The sequence below is a fragment of the Xyrauchen texanus genome, chromosome 38, assembly GCF_025860055.1.
Source record: "Xyrauchen texanus isolate HMW12.3.18 chromosome 38, RBS_HiC_50CHRs, whole genome shotgun sequence".
NCBI classification, from domain to species: Eukaryota; Metazoa; Chordata; class Actinopteri; order Cypriniformes; family Catostomidae; genus Xyrauchen; species Xyrauchen texanus.
This window is the reverse complement of record NC_068313.1, coordinates 19,876,426-19,891,695: the sequence shown is the minus strand read 5'-3', so window position 1 is coordinate 19,891,695 and position 15,270 is coordinate 19,876,426. Positions and strand designations below refer to the sequence as shown.

Here is a 15,270-nt window from a genome sequence, read left to right as displayed (position 1 = left end):
AGACTTACAGTAAACAGATGTAACTTGTTCTTAAAGCTTGAATATACTGCATTTGTCTTAAAGGAATAGTTCATCCAAATATGTAAATTCTTACATCATTAAGCTACTTATTACCTCCCAATCCATATGAGTTTCTCTCTTCTTGAGAACACAAACAACTACTGCAGATATCAGGGAGAATGTTGGGGACTCGTGAGGGCCTCAGTCACCATTCACTTTCATTGCATTTTTCTTCCATTTAGTTGTTTTTTCATGACAGAATGATTGCAAAATGTCTTCTGTTTCACAATGCAAGACATCTAATTGGATAGTTGACCAATGATAAAGAAGTTATGATGGTTATGTTGAAAATTGTCACTTGCAAAGACACCCCTGATGCTTAGGTCCTATGCCAACACATATAAGTGATCCTTGACAGGGATGCACAGCACTTTAAAAAATGCATCTTAAAAAGGTTGTTTGCTAAACAACTGCACATAATGTTTAGGGGGAAAAACTGGTTTGTGCACATTCTAACATTACATAAATTACTCAAAGTGAAATTCCCCTATTCAATTAAAACCAATAATCAAAACATGTGTCCCACGATGTTGTATTGATAGATAGTAATATGGCAGCCTCTAGTGGCTATAAAGTGTCAATAATCTAATACTGTTCTTGCTTTGAATCCAGTGTCTCTTTGTAGAAGTGTTTTCCTTCATTTAATTATTCAATTAATTATTCAGGGAAAAGGTGATATTATTTGAGTGATACATAGTCATTTTATTAAATGTCAATTTTTTTAAGATTTCAAGAATCAAATTCTTTATTTAAAATGAATGAAAATAATTTTAACACTAAATACAGTTATATTTTACCCAGATTTTCATTAAATCCCAACAAACAATGACAAGTTGCTCTAATGTAAAATTATATCTGCAATTAAATTGCTTGTTTTTCTATTTATATCTTTCAGTGTACGCTATTGCGTTAAAATTAAAGGTTGAATATAGGCCAGAAAACATCTGAATGATAAAAGTAAACAACATCATACTATTACTATACAAAAATAATGAATCCATCCAGTACTGTCATTCATGAATCTTACTCATACTAAGAAAACAGCTGACATCATTCTGAGGATTTGACATTCAGTGCTCTCCATGTGTTTCCGACTTGCTCATCTGTGACAGTGCATATTGTTTTCTGTTCAGCAGGAAGTTCTTCTTGCATGCGGAGGGGAGGGGCTTACTCTTGGTGCGTGTGGCTTGCGTGTTAAGCTGCCCAGGTGTGGGGGACAATAGAGGGGTGGAGTGAAAGTTGAATGAGGGGTTGATGGAAGAAAGAGGACAGGAGTGCGGGGATATCTTCTTCCGAAATTCATATAAGCATCTGGAGGGTGTGCAGAAGGGGGTGCAAAACTGGGATAACAAGGTGGGCTGAGGGGATCAATTGGGTTGATAAAATTACAGGAAGATTCATCTGCTCCCTCAGAGAAATCCTGGAGCAAAATAGAGATGAATTTGTCTTTCGCATTGTCATTGATACTAACACAACAATATGCAGTACACAGTGAGACAACAGCATCTTGATGATAATAATAGGAATAGTATTGATGTCTTCCTTACGGTTTCTTTGAGAACATATAGTCCCCCTGGGTTCCGACAGTTATGGTAACTTCTTGAAGGCACGATATCAACTACAGGAAAGAGAGTGTTTAAGCTTTAATGAAAGAAAAAGCAAACATTTTCTTTGTGTTTTAGAATAATGCAAACTAAGAAATTAAAAGAGCACTCAGTGATTTATTTGTTTATGATGCGCTTGTCAATATGGCTATCATTTTGGACTTATCCTGACTTCTAGTGGAGTGGATGCGGCATCATTGCAAAAGTAAACATTTTCAGTTACCGATGCCTATTTGCAGTCAGACATGGTTAATTTATTCTACAAGTAAAAGTGTCTAAAAACATGGGTGTTACCAAGTAGTTTTTGGTCATGTGATCTCAATATGGAGGCTCCCATGAGGCAACACACTCCACGTGGAAAATAAAAACTATGGAAACAAAAAACTGTTTTGGCTACTGATATGACTGGAGTATTTATCTCATAAGATTTTACATCATTCAATCATTTATACTATTAATTTCTTTATGTGAAAACCTTTTTGATTAAGCAAAAAACACTGAGTGCAGTTTTAACCCTTGAATGTATACTTTGGGTCTTAAGTGAATTCCATGTCCTTTACCTTATCCATTTTTTGGAGCTATGCTCCCATTTCTTTAGAATTCCTTATCCTTTCTCTTATGAATCATCTAACAATAACAAATGGCAAAAATTGCCAACAAATCTGTCTTTAGTGTTCCAAGAAATTTAATAGTGTGGCTAAATATATTTCAACTCCTATAGATCATATGTTTTATGATTATTTCATGTCTATTTAAGTCTACTATCACAGGATATCTATTTCTTGTCTCAAAAGACAAATGAGTGCCATATTCATAAGAATTACTAATATATCATGTAGATATTCAGTCAACAATTGTAAATGATCAGTATCCCAAATGAGAGTACACATACATTTATTAATGTTATGTGTCACTCAAGGTGGTGTTGTTGTTTCTGTGATTGACTTGATTTACACTTGGCATTGGTATTTGACAAAGATGCAAGTAAACTATAGCAAGTTCAACACATGAACAGTGTAATATGCATATTGACAGTTGAATGTACTACTGAAATTCTTCTGAAAGTTGTACGTCAATTTACACTCAATACACATATTAGAAAATACATATGTGTAACTTATGTGTAGCTTATGTATTAAGCATAGCTCATTAGTCATGTGTCAGTCAGTTGAGTTTCATAAAATTTCAGTGTGGAAGTAATGAATACTTTTCTATAATTTGCTGCATCATGTCTTTGATATATGAAAAATAAAATACCAAAATGTATTCTATTATTTTCTAATTGTCTTAAAAATACTTTCAAAATTGTACACTATCTGACCATTTTTTAGATCCATTTGTGATATTTACAAGTGCTGGGTCGTAAAGACTAGAAATATGTAATAATGTTTTTCAAAACATTACTATTAAATTAATTTAAGGGGTTTCATATATGAATCATATTTTATTGTGCAAATGTAACAAGCAAAACAATTAATAACGTATTAATGATGTTACCCTCATGATTGCTGTTGCTTTGGTCTGCTACATTTTGTCCGCTCTGTCTGGCAAGTTGGTCCCTTTTTCTGTAGAAAGATTAACATCATTGGATTTGTGTTTGCAACATAATGCTGACTGTGAAGATCAAATCCAATATAATCATTTAATGCAAGAACAGAAGGCAAAATGTAAAAAGATGAGTCATTTCTAGATTAATGTGCAGCTTTAAATTGCTTTGGTTTTTTGATCTGTAGAACTTTGGCCTCCTAACATTTGAAGCACTGACTTTTTTTACAAGAACATTGCGACCTGGTGAGATTTATTGTTGCTTGGTTTGGACCTATCAAAATGAATGGCTAAGAACAATAGAGCTGGTACTTTTTGGAGGGTTTCCAACAGGCACACACTGTCACCAAGGTGATGAGTAAGAAAATGCCTCCCGATGAGAGGATGATATAGAGAGAACTCCGTCCTACAATATTGAAAAGGAGAAAAACAGGGTGACATAGTACATCTTTCATCTCAAAAACACAAACAGTGCTCTAAAAAAAAAAACTACTTTGTAAAAATGTCCAAATTAAGTAGACTTCAAATGGATTGGTTGCACAGGTTGCCAGGAATACTAAGTGTGGAATGAATGTTCCCCCCCCCCCCATAATCAAAACAAGCTAGTTCTTTCTTGGGTAAGTACACGGTAAGTATACTGAAAGTACATGTACTGTAAAATAAAGTGCAACCGGAAAGATAGGTAAACGCTTCAAGCTGCAACCCACACAATGTTCAAGCAAAATCTACACACTTGGCTAAATACATAGTATTTTAATTAAATTGCATCATTAAGCTACTGTATCTGTATTATTGTTTGCGGCCTTGTAACATAGTAAAACACATGTTAGGTCATGAATGAATGTCTTCTAAGATGTCTTCTTCAATGGCGTCACATCACCTACTGTAGACAGTGAGTTTGACAGGCAGGCTTTTCATACTGCTGATGGGGTTCTCCACCCTGCAGCTGTAGATGTCATCATCTGACATCACAACACGGGAGATGGTCAGGAACTTTTGGTTATGTGAAAGAAGCAGACGTGAGTCATTGTTCAAAGATTTCCCGCCTTTCATCCAGCTATAGGTGGGTTTGGTGCCACTACCATAAGTGCAGCTGAGAATAAAGTGTTCAGTCAACTCCAACACGGAAAAAGCCACCATGTGCACAGAAGGCCTGGACAAGGGAACTGTGATAACAAAACATTACCATGTTATAACCATGATACTCTTTTAAGGAACTTTGAGCATCACATAAATCCCATAATACTGTATATGAATTTGTCAATCATTTCGTACCATACTATGGTTCTGCAACAGTACTTTTTGTTAGGGATAAACATACAATACTCTTTCATTAGTTCAAATTTTTTTAGGAGTTTGAAATGTACTTTGGATAAATGCACCTTGTCTTGCTTACCATCCACGGTGAGGTACACATATCGCTCACCAGTGAAGGTATCATCAGTGATGGATATTTCCACCTCATAGGCCCCCTCATCAGAGAGGTGTAGCTGATGCAGGAGCAAGGATCCATTCTCAAACAGGACGATTCGGCTGCGGTACTCTGGCCTCAGATTTCCAATTATATCTATGCCGATCGACTGAACCACAGTGACAGGCTTGTCCCTCTTCAGCTGCCACTTAATTACAGGCTGGTCAGAGCTGGAGCTGGTATATGTCACAGAGAGAAGGGCGGAGCCTCCTAGTGTACCTCGAACTAAAGGAGATGGACTGCTGATGTTTACCCCAACTACATCTAAATACATGCAAACACATATAGAAAGAAGTAAAAAATTAGATACCTCCGTTTTTTTTCCTAGACAGCAATGAGACCAAAATGGAGACTTTTGCTCAAACCCTTAAGTTTTGTTCAGTAATTTGTGACAGATTTAACTTTTTATATTTTATTTTACATAGCTGAAATTTTAACTTTGAATAATTTGAAAGAGCTCTGGCAACACATTTTACATTCTCTTACAACATTATGCTTAAAGGGATAGTTCACCCAAAAATGAAAATTCTCTAATCATTGAACTATCCCTTTAACAAGGATATAGTAAAATCCTATAACAGCCTTTCTTTATCGGTATAAGGTCAGAAATGGTTTAAGCATAAACCAATCATCACACATAAACTTTGTCCATTACCCTGATTTCACTTTGTATGCAAACAAAGTAAAGGTCACGGCGCAGTCTCTCAGGCGGGCGATGTGCACTCTGGTGGTCCAGGAGCACCACCTTTGGCTCAACCTGGTAGATTCAAGGGAGGCTGACAAGGTTCGATTTCTTGATGCCCCCATCTCTCAGGTTAGCCTATTTGGTGACAGGGTCAGAGACTTTGCCTGGCAGTTTTCGACGGTGAGGAAGCAGACGGAGGCCATTCAACATATCCTGCCCTGGCGCGGCTCAAGGTTTCGCACCCCGTCTGCTCAACGCCAAGGGCATCTCCCTGTAGAGACAAAACCAGCTCCAACGCAGACTGCCCGAGTTTGCCGGCTCTGGCTTGGAGCCAACTGCAGGAGCCAACAGACAACACCCATCTCACGGCCGGCTGCCAAGAACCTGAGGAAGGCTTCAAAGCACCCCTGAGACAGGCAGCCTATGAAGTCGGGAACCTGCGACACGGGAGCTGGTAAGCAGATCACTCCTTCCCCCGGTGGAGGGCTGGGTGGAGAATCCTTGTTTTCCTTTTCTTATGATTTCTCTGCACACTCAACAGGCTGCGGTACCCAAATTTTCAAGAAAAGAGCAGTTTCCTTACTTCTTGGGCTATACAGTTGGTGTCCACGGCTGTCGCTATCATGACCACCGGGCACCATTTCCTTTAGGCAGGTATGGCGCCTCTGAAGCGTGCACTCCCGCCCCGCGCAACCAGCTGTGGCACAATCCCGCGCCCCATGTGATGGTCTTGACAGGCCGCAAGGACTATTTTCCTCCTCCCCCGTTCCAGACCGATCCATCGGTGTGCACAAGGAGCCAGGTAAATGCTTTGATGTGAGGCTAAGCTCACACTCCCCAACCCATCGCGGTGGCAGATCAGGACTATCTGACTTGGCTGCTTGATTCAGTTCACCAGGCATCCGCCCATTTTCAACGGCGTCCGCTTCACTTCAGTGAAAGGTGAGCACACTGCTGCCTTGTGCGCGGAGAGCGTGTCCCTTCTAAGGAAGGACGCAATAGAGCCTGTTCCTCCAGCTGAGATGAAAAAGGCGTTGGGTTGCGGCCAATCTTGGACCTGCGAGTTCTGAATTGGGCCTTGCACATACTCCCATTCAAGATGCTGATGCAAAAAAGTATTTTAGTGAACATCCGGCATCAAGATTGGTTTGTGGGGGTAGACCTGAAGGATATGTACTTCCATGTCTCGGTTCTATCTTGATACAGGCCCTACCCACAGTTTGCTTTCGAGGGCCAGGCTCACCAGTACAAGGTCCTCCTCTCTTGTCTGTCCCTGTCACCTCACGCCTTTACAAAGGTCGCAGAGGCAGCCCTTGCCCAGAGGGAATTGGGTATCCACATTCTCAACTATCTCAATGACTGGCTGATTCTAGCTCTCTCGCGAGACTTGTGTGCTCATAGGAACTTGGTGCTCAGGCACCTCAGCCGTCTGGGGCTTCGGGTCAGTTGGGAAAAGAACATGCTTTCCCCAGTTCAGAGAATCTCTTTTCTCTGTATGGAGTTAGACTCTGTCTCAATGATGTCTCACCTTATGATTAAGCTTGCGCATTCAATGCTGAACTGTCTGAAAAAGTTCAGCCGGAAAACGTTGGTCCCACTGAAATTATTTCAGAGGCTCCTGGGGCATATGGTATCCTCAGCGGCAGTCACGCCGCTAGGGTTGATGCATTGAAATTATTTCAGAGGCTCCTGGGGCATATGGTATCCTCAGCGGCAGTCACGCTGCTCGGGTTGATGCATATGAGACCGTTTCATCACTGGCTTCAGACTCGAGTCCCGAGATGGGCATGGTGCCATGGCACACACCGCATGCTCGTCATGCTGGTTTGCCGTGTGTGTTCAGCCCTTGGGCTGACCTGGCCTTTCTTCGGGCAGGAGTTCCCCTAGAGCAGGTCTCCAGGTGTGTCGTGGTTTTGACGGACACCTCCAAGCATGGCTGAGTTGCTGTGTACAATGGGCACGCAGCCGCTGGCCCTTGGACTGGTTCGCAACTGCGTTTGCACATCAACTGCCTCGTGTTGCTGGCAGTATTGCTTACCCTGCGGAGGCTTTTGCCATTGATCCAGGGCAAGCACGTGTTTGTCCGGATGGACAACACAGCGACGGTGGCATAAATCAACCGCCAAGGTGGTGTGCGCTCTCGTAGTATGTCACAACTCGCCTGCCATCTCCTCCTCTGGAGTCAGCAGTGACTCAAGTTGTTGTGAGCCACTCACATCCCAGGCAACCTCAGCAGCTCAGCGAACACTCTGTTGTGGCAGGTTATGCTCAGGGGAGAGTGGAGACTCCACCCCCAGGTGGTCCAGCTGATTTGGAGTCGATTTAGTCAAGCATAGATGGACCTGTTCGCTTCCCGGGAATCCTCCGATTACCCACTCTGGTATGCCCTGACCGAGGCTCCCCTCAGCACAGACGTGCTAGCACACAGCTTGCCCCCGGGGCTACGCAAGGAGCAGGTCGTAGTAACACCTTACTGGCCCACCCAGACTTGGATCTTGGACCTCACTCTCCTCGTGACAGACTACTAGACAATTAGTGGTTGCATTCCAGCTCCTTTTATACCCATATGTCTGGGGGAGTTGCATGCAAATTCCACTCTCCAATTCCCATTGGCCTCTCCCCAAAGAGGTGTTTGGGGCTCCCAAGAGCGACCCCTAGTATCACTTCATCAACATAACTTCTCGTTCCCTCCATCAGGGAACGGAGATTCAACAGTAACAGAGACGTTTTCTGGCATTGTCAGATTTGCTGGTATTTTGGTAGCTATCAGCATATTGGTGTGCATGTAAATGTGGTAATTGACCCATAAACAGACACGTTAAAATTGAACTTATACTATTTTACCCCTTACAGTATATTCTGAGCATCAGCATTCTTGTCGAATATTTGACTACATTTTAATTCCAGTATTGCGTTGAACATGCCCCTCTGCAGTATTCAATCATAACAGATTCCGAGATTACTTCAATTGGACAGGCATCACAAGTACCTAAATTCTCTGCAGGCCACCAGGGGTTACCTGCTGAAAACAGGATTGTGCATATTGCTCCAGATTTAGCCAACCTGTTGCTCTCTTTACTAGGGCAGTGCGAGTCAGCTTGACATGGCACAATCACTGTGGTAACAATTGTCAGTGCTAAGGGCTTTTCAGGATGAGCTAACAAAGGCCTGGAAGAGACATGCTCTCTGGTTGGAGGGGGTAAACAGTGTGTCCCAGTGATTCTGCTAATCAAAGCTCTCCACAGTGACACAACAGCAGTGCTAGGAAGAACACGCTTCAGTTTGGACGAACTGTATATGCTTGTGATCATGCCGGTACATTTGTCCTCTTCCTGATCTTAAGAAAATTTAGTCTCATCGAGCTTGCGCTAATTTACATTGTGAAACTAGTGTTCCCTCCATCAGACAAATGATGCACTAAAACAATTCAAAAGCATAGATAGAGATGTAAAAATAGTAGAAATTATTTTGACAAAATGTACAGACAAGTGACGGGTCTGTGATGTGATCACTTTGTAAATGTACATTTTAATTTAGCAGATTGCATTATTTAAGGATCTGTGCAAGTTTTTGATAATTTGATTCACCTTTTAACATTCTTATCCTAACATGCATACTTTTTTGTTGTTTGACTATGATTTCTGAAGAAAAAAAATGCTTTTAATATTTTCTCTTACAATGAGTGCATTGTATTACTAATGAATTTATTTAACCAATTGTGCCGTTTGTGATATGTCGTATGGCCACCAACAACAAAAAAATGCAATGAAAAGCTTGAAACTCTGACAACAACACACTTTTTCTTCCTTCTCTTTAGAAACTTTTCTCTTAATGCTCTTCTCATTCAGCAAGCATGGTAGAAAACTTTGCTTATGTTGTCTTACCTGCCAAGAAAAAGATGAAAAGGCATAGCAGAAGATACAGTGAAGGAACGGCTGTCTCTTTAGATGATACCTCCCTCTTTGCCTTCATCTTGGGAGCAGCGCTGGGTTTCTCTCCCACACAATCAGCATGATTTGTCCACTCCAGGCACGTCCCTTAGAGTGCTTCCTGCCAGAAGGGACTCTGAACCCCACTCTCAGGACCCCAGCCTGAACAACAGCTCTATGTGTGATTCAGTACGAGGATTTGTGTGTGTGTGTGTGTGTGTGTGTGTGTGTGTGTGTGTGTGTGTGTGTGTGTATGTGTGAGCGTGTATTTATCACTTTGTGGGGACCAAATGTCCCCATAAGGATAGTAAAACCCAAAATGTTTGACCTTGTGGGGACATTTTGTCAGTCCCCATGAGGAAAACAGCTTATAAATCATACTAAATTATGTTTTTTGAAAATGTAAAAATGCAGAAAGTGTTCTGTGAGGGTTAGGTTTAGGGGTAGGGTTAGGTTTAGGGGATAGAATATAAAGTTTGTACAGTATAAAAACCATTATGTCTATGGAAAGTCCCCATAAAACATGGAAACACAACATGTGTGTGTGTGTGTGTGTGTGTGTGTGATTTGCTCGCTTTATAAGGTTCTCCACAGTGATCATCTATTATCAAGGCCCCTTTGTGTGTGTGCATTTGTGCATTTGTGTCTTTGTCTTTTCAGTAAAGTCACTAGGATGGCACTCCAAGATGGTTTGAGATGTGAAAATAAAGATGGCTGTCATGTTAGTGTTTGTCATTATTGCTGTTGTATTGTGTTGTTTGTTGTTGTCAACCCCCACACATGACAGATCTGTAGATACGAACTGTCAATTATCCCAAGATACAACATTACAGCATATTCAATGACATATTACACCCACTGTTTAAGCTGCATATAAAACTTTTTTTTTTTTAAAACAAATCAGATGAAGAAAATAACTTAATAGGTAAAGTTTGTCCAAACAAACTTTTATGTTTGAAAGCTGATAATCAATCAAATATGTAAAAATGAATGCTCTTGCTTAGAAGTAAATTATGCGAGTGGCTAGAGACATTCATATATTTTATACTTCTGCTTGATATTATACAAGCTTATTCATGTATCCACATTTATGTACTCAACTATAATCAGAATATAGTCATATATTTCACATTCATGAAACCAGCTTATATGACATTATCATTGTTTTAAGACTCCATGTATTCCTTGTATGTCCATACTTGTATTCCTGTGTTGTAAAAATGTTACCATGCACAAGACTTATATGTTCAATGTGTGTGTGTGTGTTAGAAGATTACTTCATGCTCATTCTCTATCTTTGTTAAATGGTTTGTGCTTTCTGTGCCCAACATTCCCATGAGAAACTGGAGTGATGTTTGGGACAAAGTATATACATTTTAGACTCTTACTATATGAACTTGTTGCCCTTTTGTCCTGATGAGGTTTCAGAGCTGAATTCAGAGAGCTTGGTGCTAACTTTATAGATTTTATTGTTTCAAGCAATGTGCAGGAGTCTTGCACATACGCACATACGCACATACAATGATAAAACACTTGTGTTAGTGCTGGTGCATCAACATACAAGGCCACCACAGCCTTCACACTTCAGTGGGTCATGACAATATGTCCTGATGCCTTTGAGTTTATTTCAAATCATGCAGAACGTGCTGTACCAAAAAAGAAAATCTTTCTTGGGACTGTCTCAAGAGGGTATAAAGACTTAAAAACGTAACATTTGGTCCTCAGAGAGACTAACACCTCAGCTATCTGGCTCTCTGCATCTGACTTCCAACTTTGAGCCTCATCTTACTATCCGTACTTTAACTTCTTTCATTGAATTACTTGTTTCATTAGACATGACAGTATTGTTAGATTAATTCCAGGACTTAGTCCTTGGATATATCCTTAAGATATATCTTCTTAGCATTAAAGAACCAAACGTAATTTCTTTCTTTATTATTACATTTATTCTCATTAATTCATATTTTATTCATTTTTACTCATTTCTGTACAAATAAAAGGTGTTATTCCTTCTACAAATTCTCTGATTTATTGAAGTCATTTTCCATCTGCTGGATCGCACTGCATCCGTAAACAATATTTATAATTGTTTGTTAGCTTTACAATGCGTAACCATATATCAATCCTAAAATAGAAAACCTTTGTAGAAGTAGAAAACGTTTGCACTTTTAGTTATATTGGTTTAATGTGAATTGTGTTGGACAAAAAAAATTGTTAATACATAATATATATCAACAATTTTTTATTTTTTTTTAATGAACAGGTTATTTAAAAAAAAGAACTTTAGATTATATGTTGATCGTTGTGTTTTGTACACCAAGTGTTAAGTTCTGCTTGCGCAGCTTTGAGCCTTGTCACTGCCAGTAATGCAAGGTGATATACTAAACAGACTCAAAAGCATGCTTTAAACTTCCCTGTCAAAGGATTTGGTGTGTCATGCACAGTAGTGCATGATTAAAACTTGTTTATAAAGTTCATTTGAACTTATAATGTGTACATTTAAGTTTAACTAAGATAAAGTATCAAGTACAGAATAATGTATACATCAGATTTATAAGTTATAGTAGATACTGTTTTAACTGAAATGTTTAAGTCAAATTTATTTACACACTTTAATCAATATTCGTCATGAAGTTGAGTAGATTTGACTTAATTTTACACTATTAACATTTACAGTAATTAAAAAAACTGTGAGCAAAAAGAAATAAAAAAATAAGTAAATCTTAGAAAGTCAGTTAAAGTAGATTAAAAGTCTTGTGCTTCAATGTTTGTACATGTTTGACAGTTGGAGTTTGAATAGTCTTGTTAACTTTTGATTTTTAGACAGTTAGAGTTTGATGCCTGTTGGAACCTTCAGTCAATTTAAATCTATGGGATTTAGGGGATTTTTGATCACCCACTATGTGAAAACCATTAGTATAATCATTTAGAAAATACATAGCAACCCAAGTCAGAACAGTCTGAAGGTCTGTGCCAAGTTTTGTTGATGTACTGTAGCTTGAAAGCTCCAAGACGAGTTCCAGTCATAAATGTTGGTCTTGTTTAGTGATTTTGTAAAAACCCAGCCTATCTCTGTAGAACAACAGTATGTTGGCTTTAATAATTAAAAACATGCCCAAGGAATAATATCCAGTCCCTGCTTTTAACGAGAGTCAAGAGGTCACTATACCTTCTTGAAGTATGCAAAAGGAGACCTGCACAGGAGAAATTCCTAAAGCTACTATAAAGCTACTCAAGGACAAGTGCTCAGGCTGAATAGATGTGCTTCTTCAAAACAACAGCTTTCTACTCCACACCCCCCTACATCTTCCCTGCCATCCATGCATAACCAGGCCCTAACACATGTGCATGGAAAAGACAGTTATTTACAAGCCCCATATATAGTTGCCAGGACATAAGGAATGAAAAGAGGACCTATAGGTTGCTAAGGCATCTGTCTTCATTGAAAAAGTTTTTCTTTTCCAACAAAAAAATGTCATACATTTCTGTCATCATTTACTCCCCCTAATGTTGTTCTCCAATGGTACAGAAAAGAAATGTGTCAGGAATTAAATCACATGTCTGTCTGGGAGCTGATGTCATTGTCCTGCAATGGTCTTGTGTGGTCAGCTGTTGTTGTGGTCATCTGATCAGTCTCAGACTTCCACAGATAGATGGCAAGAAAATATTTTCCTTGAATGTTGAAGAAAGTAGTTTTGTACACAATAAAAGCAATTAAATAAACACAATAGAATGCATTTCAGCTAATTAGCTCATTAATTGACCCATAAGTCCACGTTAGGAGAGCATGAATAAATGATCCAAAGAAATATGTACCATATCAAAAGTGTTTGCCACCCAGTTAGCAAAAAGAGCAGATGATATCTGCAAAATGGCAAAGAATTTCATGAAGAAAAAGCTTTTCACTGAACATTCAGTCTGTTATACTCAAGAGTATCCTCTGTTTGAAATGATCAAAGCTTTAGTAGAGTCTGAGACACACACTCACACAGAGCTTGGCATTAGCCTTTGTCCCTTTGAGGATAAAAGCCCTCTCAGATGCTCTGATCTAGTAAAGATCTCTGTCAAGTAGTGTCAGTGTGAACATCCAAAGGTCAAAAGTGCACTGACACCATGAAAGATCCTGACAGATGTCTTCTCTGAAGAATATCCTCTTAAATCTATAGTGCACGAAACATGATGAGAGCATGTTATGAGAGTTGTCAGTGAAATAATTCAAAATAAATTATTTTACTTAAAGGAAATTCTGTCATCTTTTGCTGTGAGGAACAGATCAAAGTTGAAATGATTATTTGCTTAATGATTAATGAATATCTTGGCCTCCTCCATAGCACTTGAATCTCATTTGAGCTTGCTGATATTTAAACTTGGCACATCTTCAGACAGTTTTGACATCAAAAACATCAAATGCAATTTGGTTACCCAAACTGCATTTGATGTTATTGATGTCAAAACTGTTAGTTACTTTTTGACCATTAGTCAAAAAGTAATTCATTACAAATTGCTATTTTCTTATCTAAAATTGTAATCAGATTACTGACTTCACTAATTACTTTTCAAAAAGTAAACACATTACTTATTGCTTTAAAGTTACTTTCTAAAATATTTTCAGAAAATGTATGTCCTACATCTGTCACAGAAACACAAACAGATTTACATATAAACTTAATTTATGTTTCACCTATTAACCCGAGTAAAGTACTTAAAAGTATTTAACTTCATTGACAGTCCGTTGCAGTAATCTGATTACAACAATGTAAAAGTGTTACACTAATTTTGGTACTAGAAGTAATTAGATAACAGTAATTAATTACTTTGAGATTAGATTACAACACTTGTATTCTAACCAATCATGATTCAGTATATTTGAATATAGAGCAGTGCAAATGAGATCTTTGGCTATATTCATACAAGCCCGATCCGATTGCTGAATGCATTCAACATTTCACATTCTGGATAAGTACATCATTTATATATATATGTGTATATGGCATGAATCACACTGAAGGCCTAGACTTAAAGTGCATGGTCCGCGGGTATTCATGTTGCCCGAAAAAATGAAACATGTTTTAATCCTGAAGGAAACTGCTGCATCACACATTTCTTTGAATAATTGTCAGATGTGGATGTCACATTCTCTGAATGAAAAACTTTTTAACAACTATGTATAATTACTACATATACAGTCCACGCACGTCTAATCCAGGTACAAGAAAACATTCTTAGAGGTTAAAAAAAAAGTACATTTCTCAGTTGTTTCCAAGTCTTCACTGGATTATTGCTAGATATGCTGATGATTTAATGCAGCTGGGTTTTGACTCAATAAAATAAAATTATACCTCACTGTTAATTAACAGTTTGTTATGATTTCTATGCCGATAAATCTTTATTGCTTTTTTTCGCTTATTTTGGGCTTGTATCTCTTGCGAGATCTGGCAACACTGTAATTGGTAATTCACCCACCCCTTACAGTTTTTGCTCAGAACAAACCGAAATGAAAACATTTACATTTGTAGTCCCTGCTACAAATATTTTAACTGATGTTCAACAGGAGAAAGAAAATCAGTTTGGAATGACGTGATGGAGAACTTTCACAGAATTAACTACTTAATACTAAAGAACTATTTCTTTCACTATAATTTGCTTCACACACAAAAATACTTTTCACTATGTGCACTATATATTTACACAATATGCTCAGTCATCTGCACATATGCAGAAAGTGCAATCAGTGTCATTGCAAGCTGATTTTGAAAGCTGTGAACAAGCACCCATGCACACTGTGTTGCTGGGAAGCTTGTGCTTATGTATGTGTTGTGAAACAAGCGGCCTCTACTGGATATTTTAATGTAATGCCACTGGGGCCAAACTGAAATCTGCAAAAGCCAATTAAGCACATAAACAGAATGCTTCAGAGAGTGTTCAGTGGTGAGAGATGTAATAATGAAACAAGGAGTAATTCCAACATCCATCTAT

General features: G+C 38.7%; 1 protein-coding gene across 1 annotated transcript; it reads right to left on the bottom strand.

The window, feature by feature from the left end:
* Positions 1 to 862: 862 nt before the first annotated feature.
* On the bottom strand, positions 863 to 9,430 carry hepacama (hepatic and glial cell adhesion molecule a). Its single transcript, XM_052110374.1, has 7 exons — positions 9,250 to 9,430; positions 4,606 to 4,944; positions 4,094 to 4,375; positions 3,522 to 3,615; positions 3,162 to 3,229; positions 1,608 to 1,678; positions 863 to 1,480 (listed from the first exon to the last, which is right to left on the bottom strand). The coding sequence occupies exons 1-7, from the start codon at positions 9,335 to 9,337 to the stop codon at positions 1,190 to 1,192; spliced, it is 1,233 nt and encodes a 410-aa protein (XP_051966334.1). The 5' UTR covers positions 9,338 to 9,430; the 3' UTR covers positions 863 to 1,189.
* Between the last annotated feature and the right edge of the window lie 5,840 nt (positions 9,431 to 15,270).

Bases quoted from the DNA above. Each gene is read 5' to 3' on its own strand.
- hepacama (XM_052110374.1), bottom strand. From the start codon at position 9,337: ATGAAGGCAAAGAGGGAGGTATCATCTAAAGAGACAGCCGTTCCTTCA. The intron at 3,616-4,093 runs GTAGGTGATGTG...TCAATATTGTAG, and splicing joins TGTCAAACTCACTGTCTACA to GACGGAGTTCTCTCTATATC. The intron at 1,679-3,161 runs GTAACATCATTA...TCTTTCCTGTAG, and splicing joins AAGCAACAGCAATCATGAGG to TTGATATCGTGCCTTCAAGA.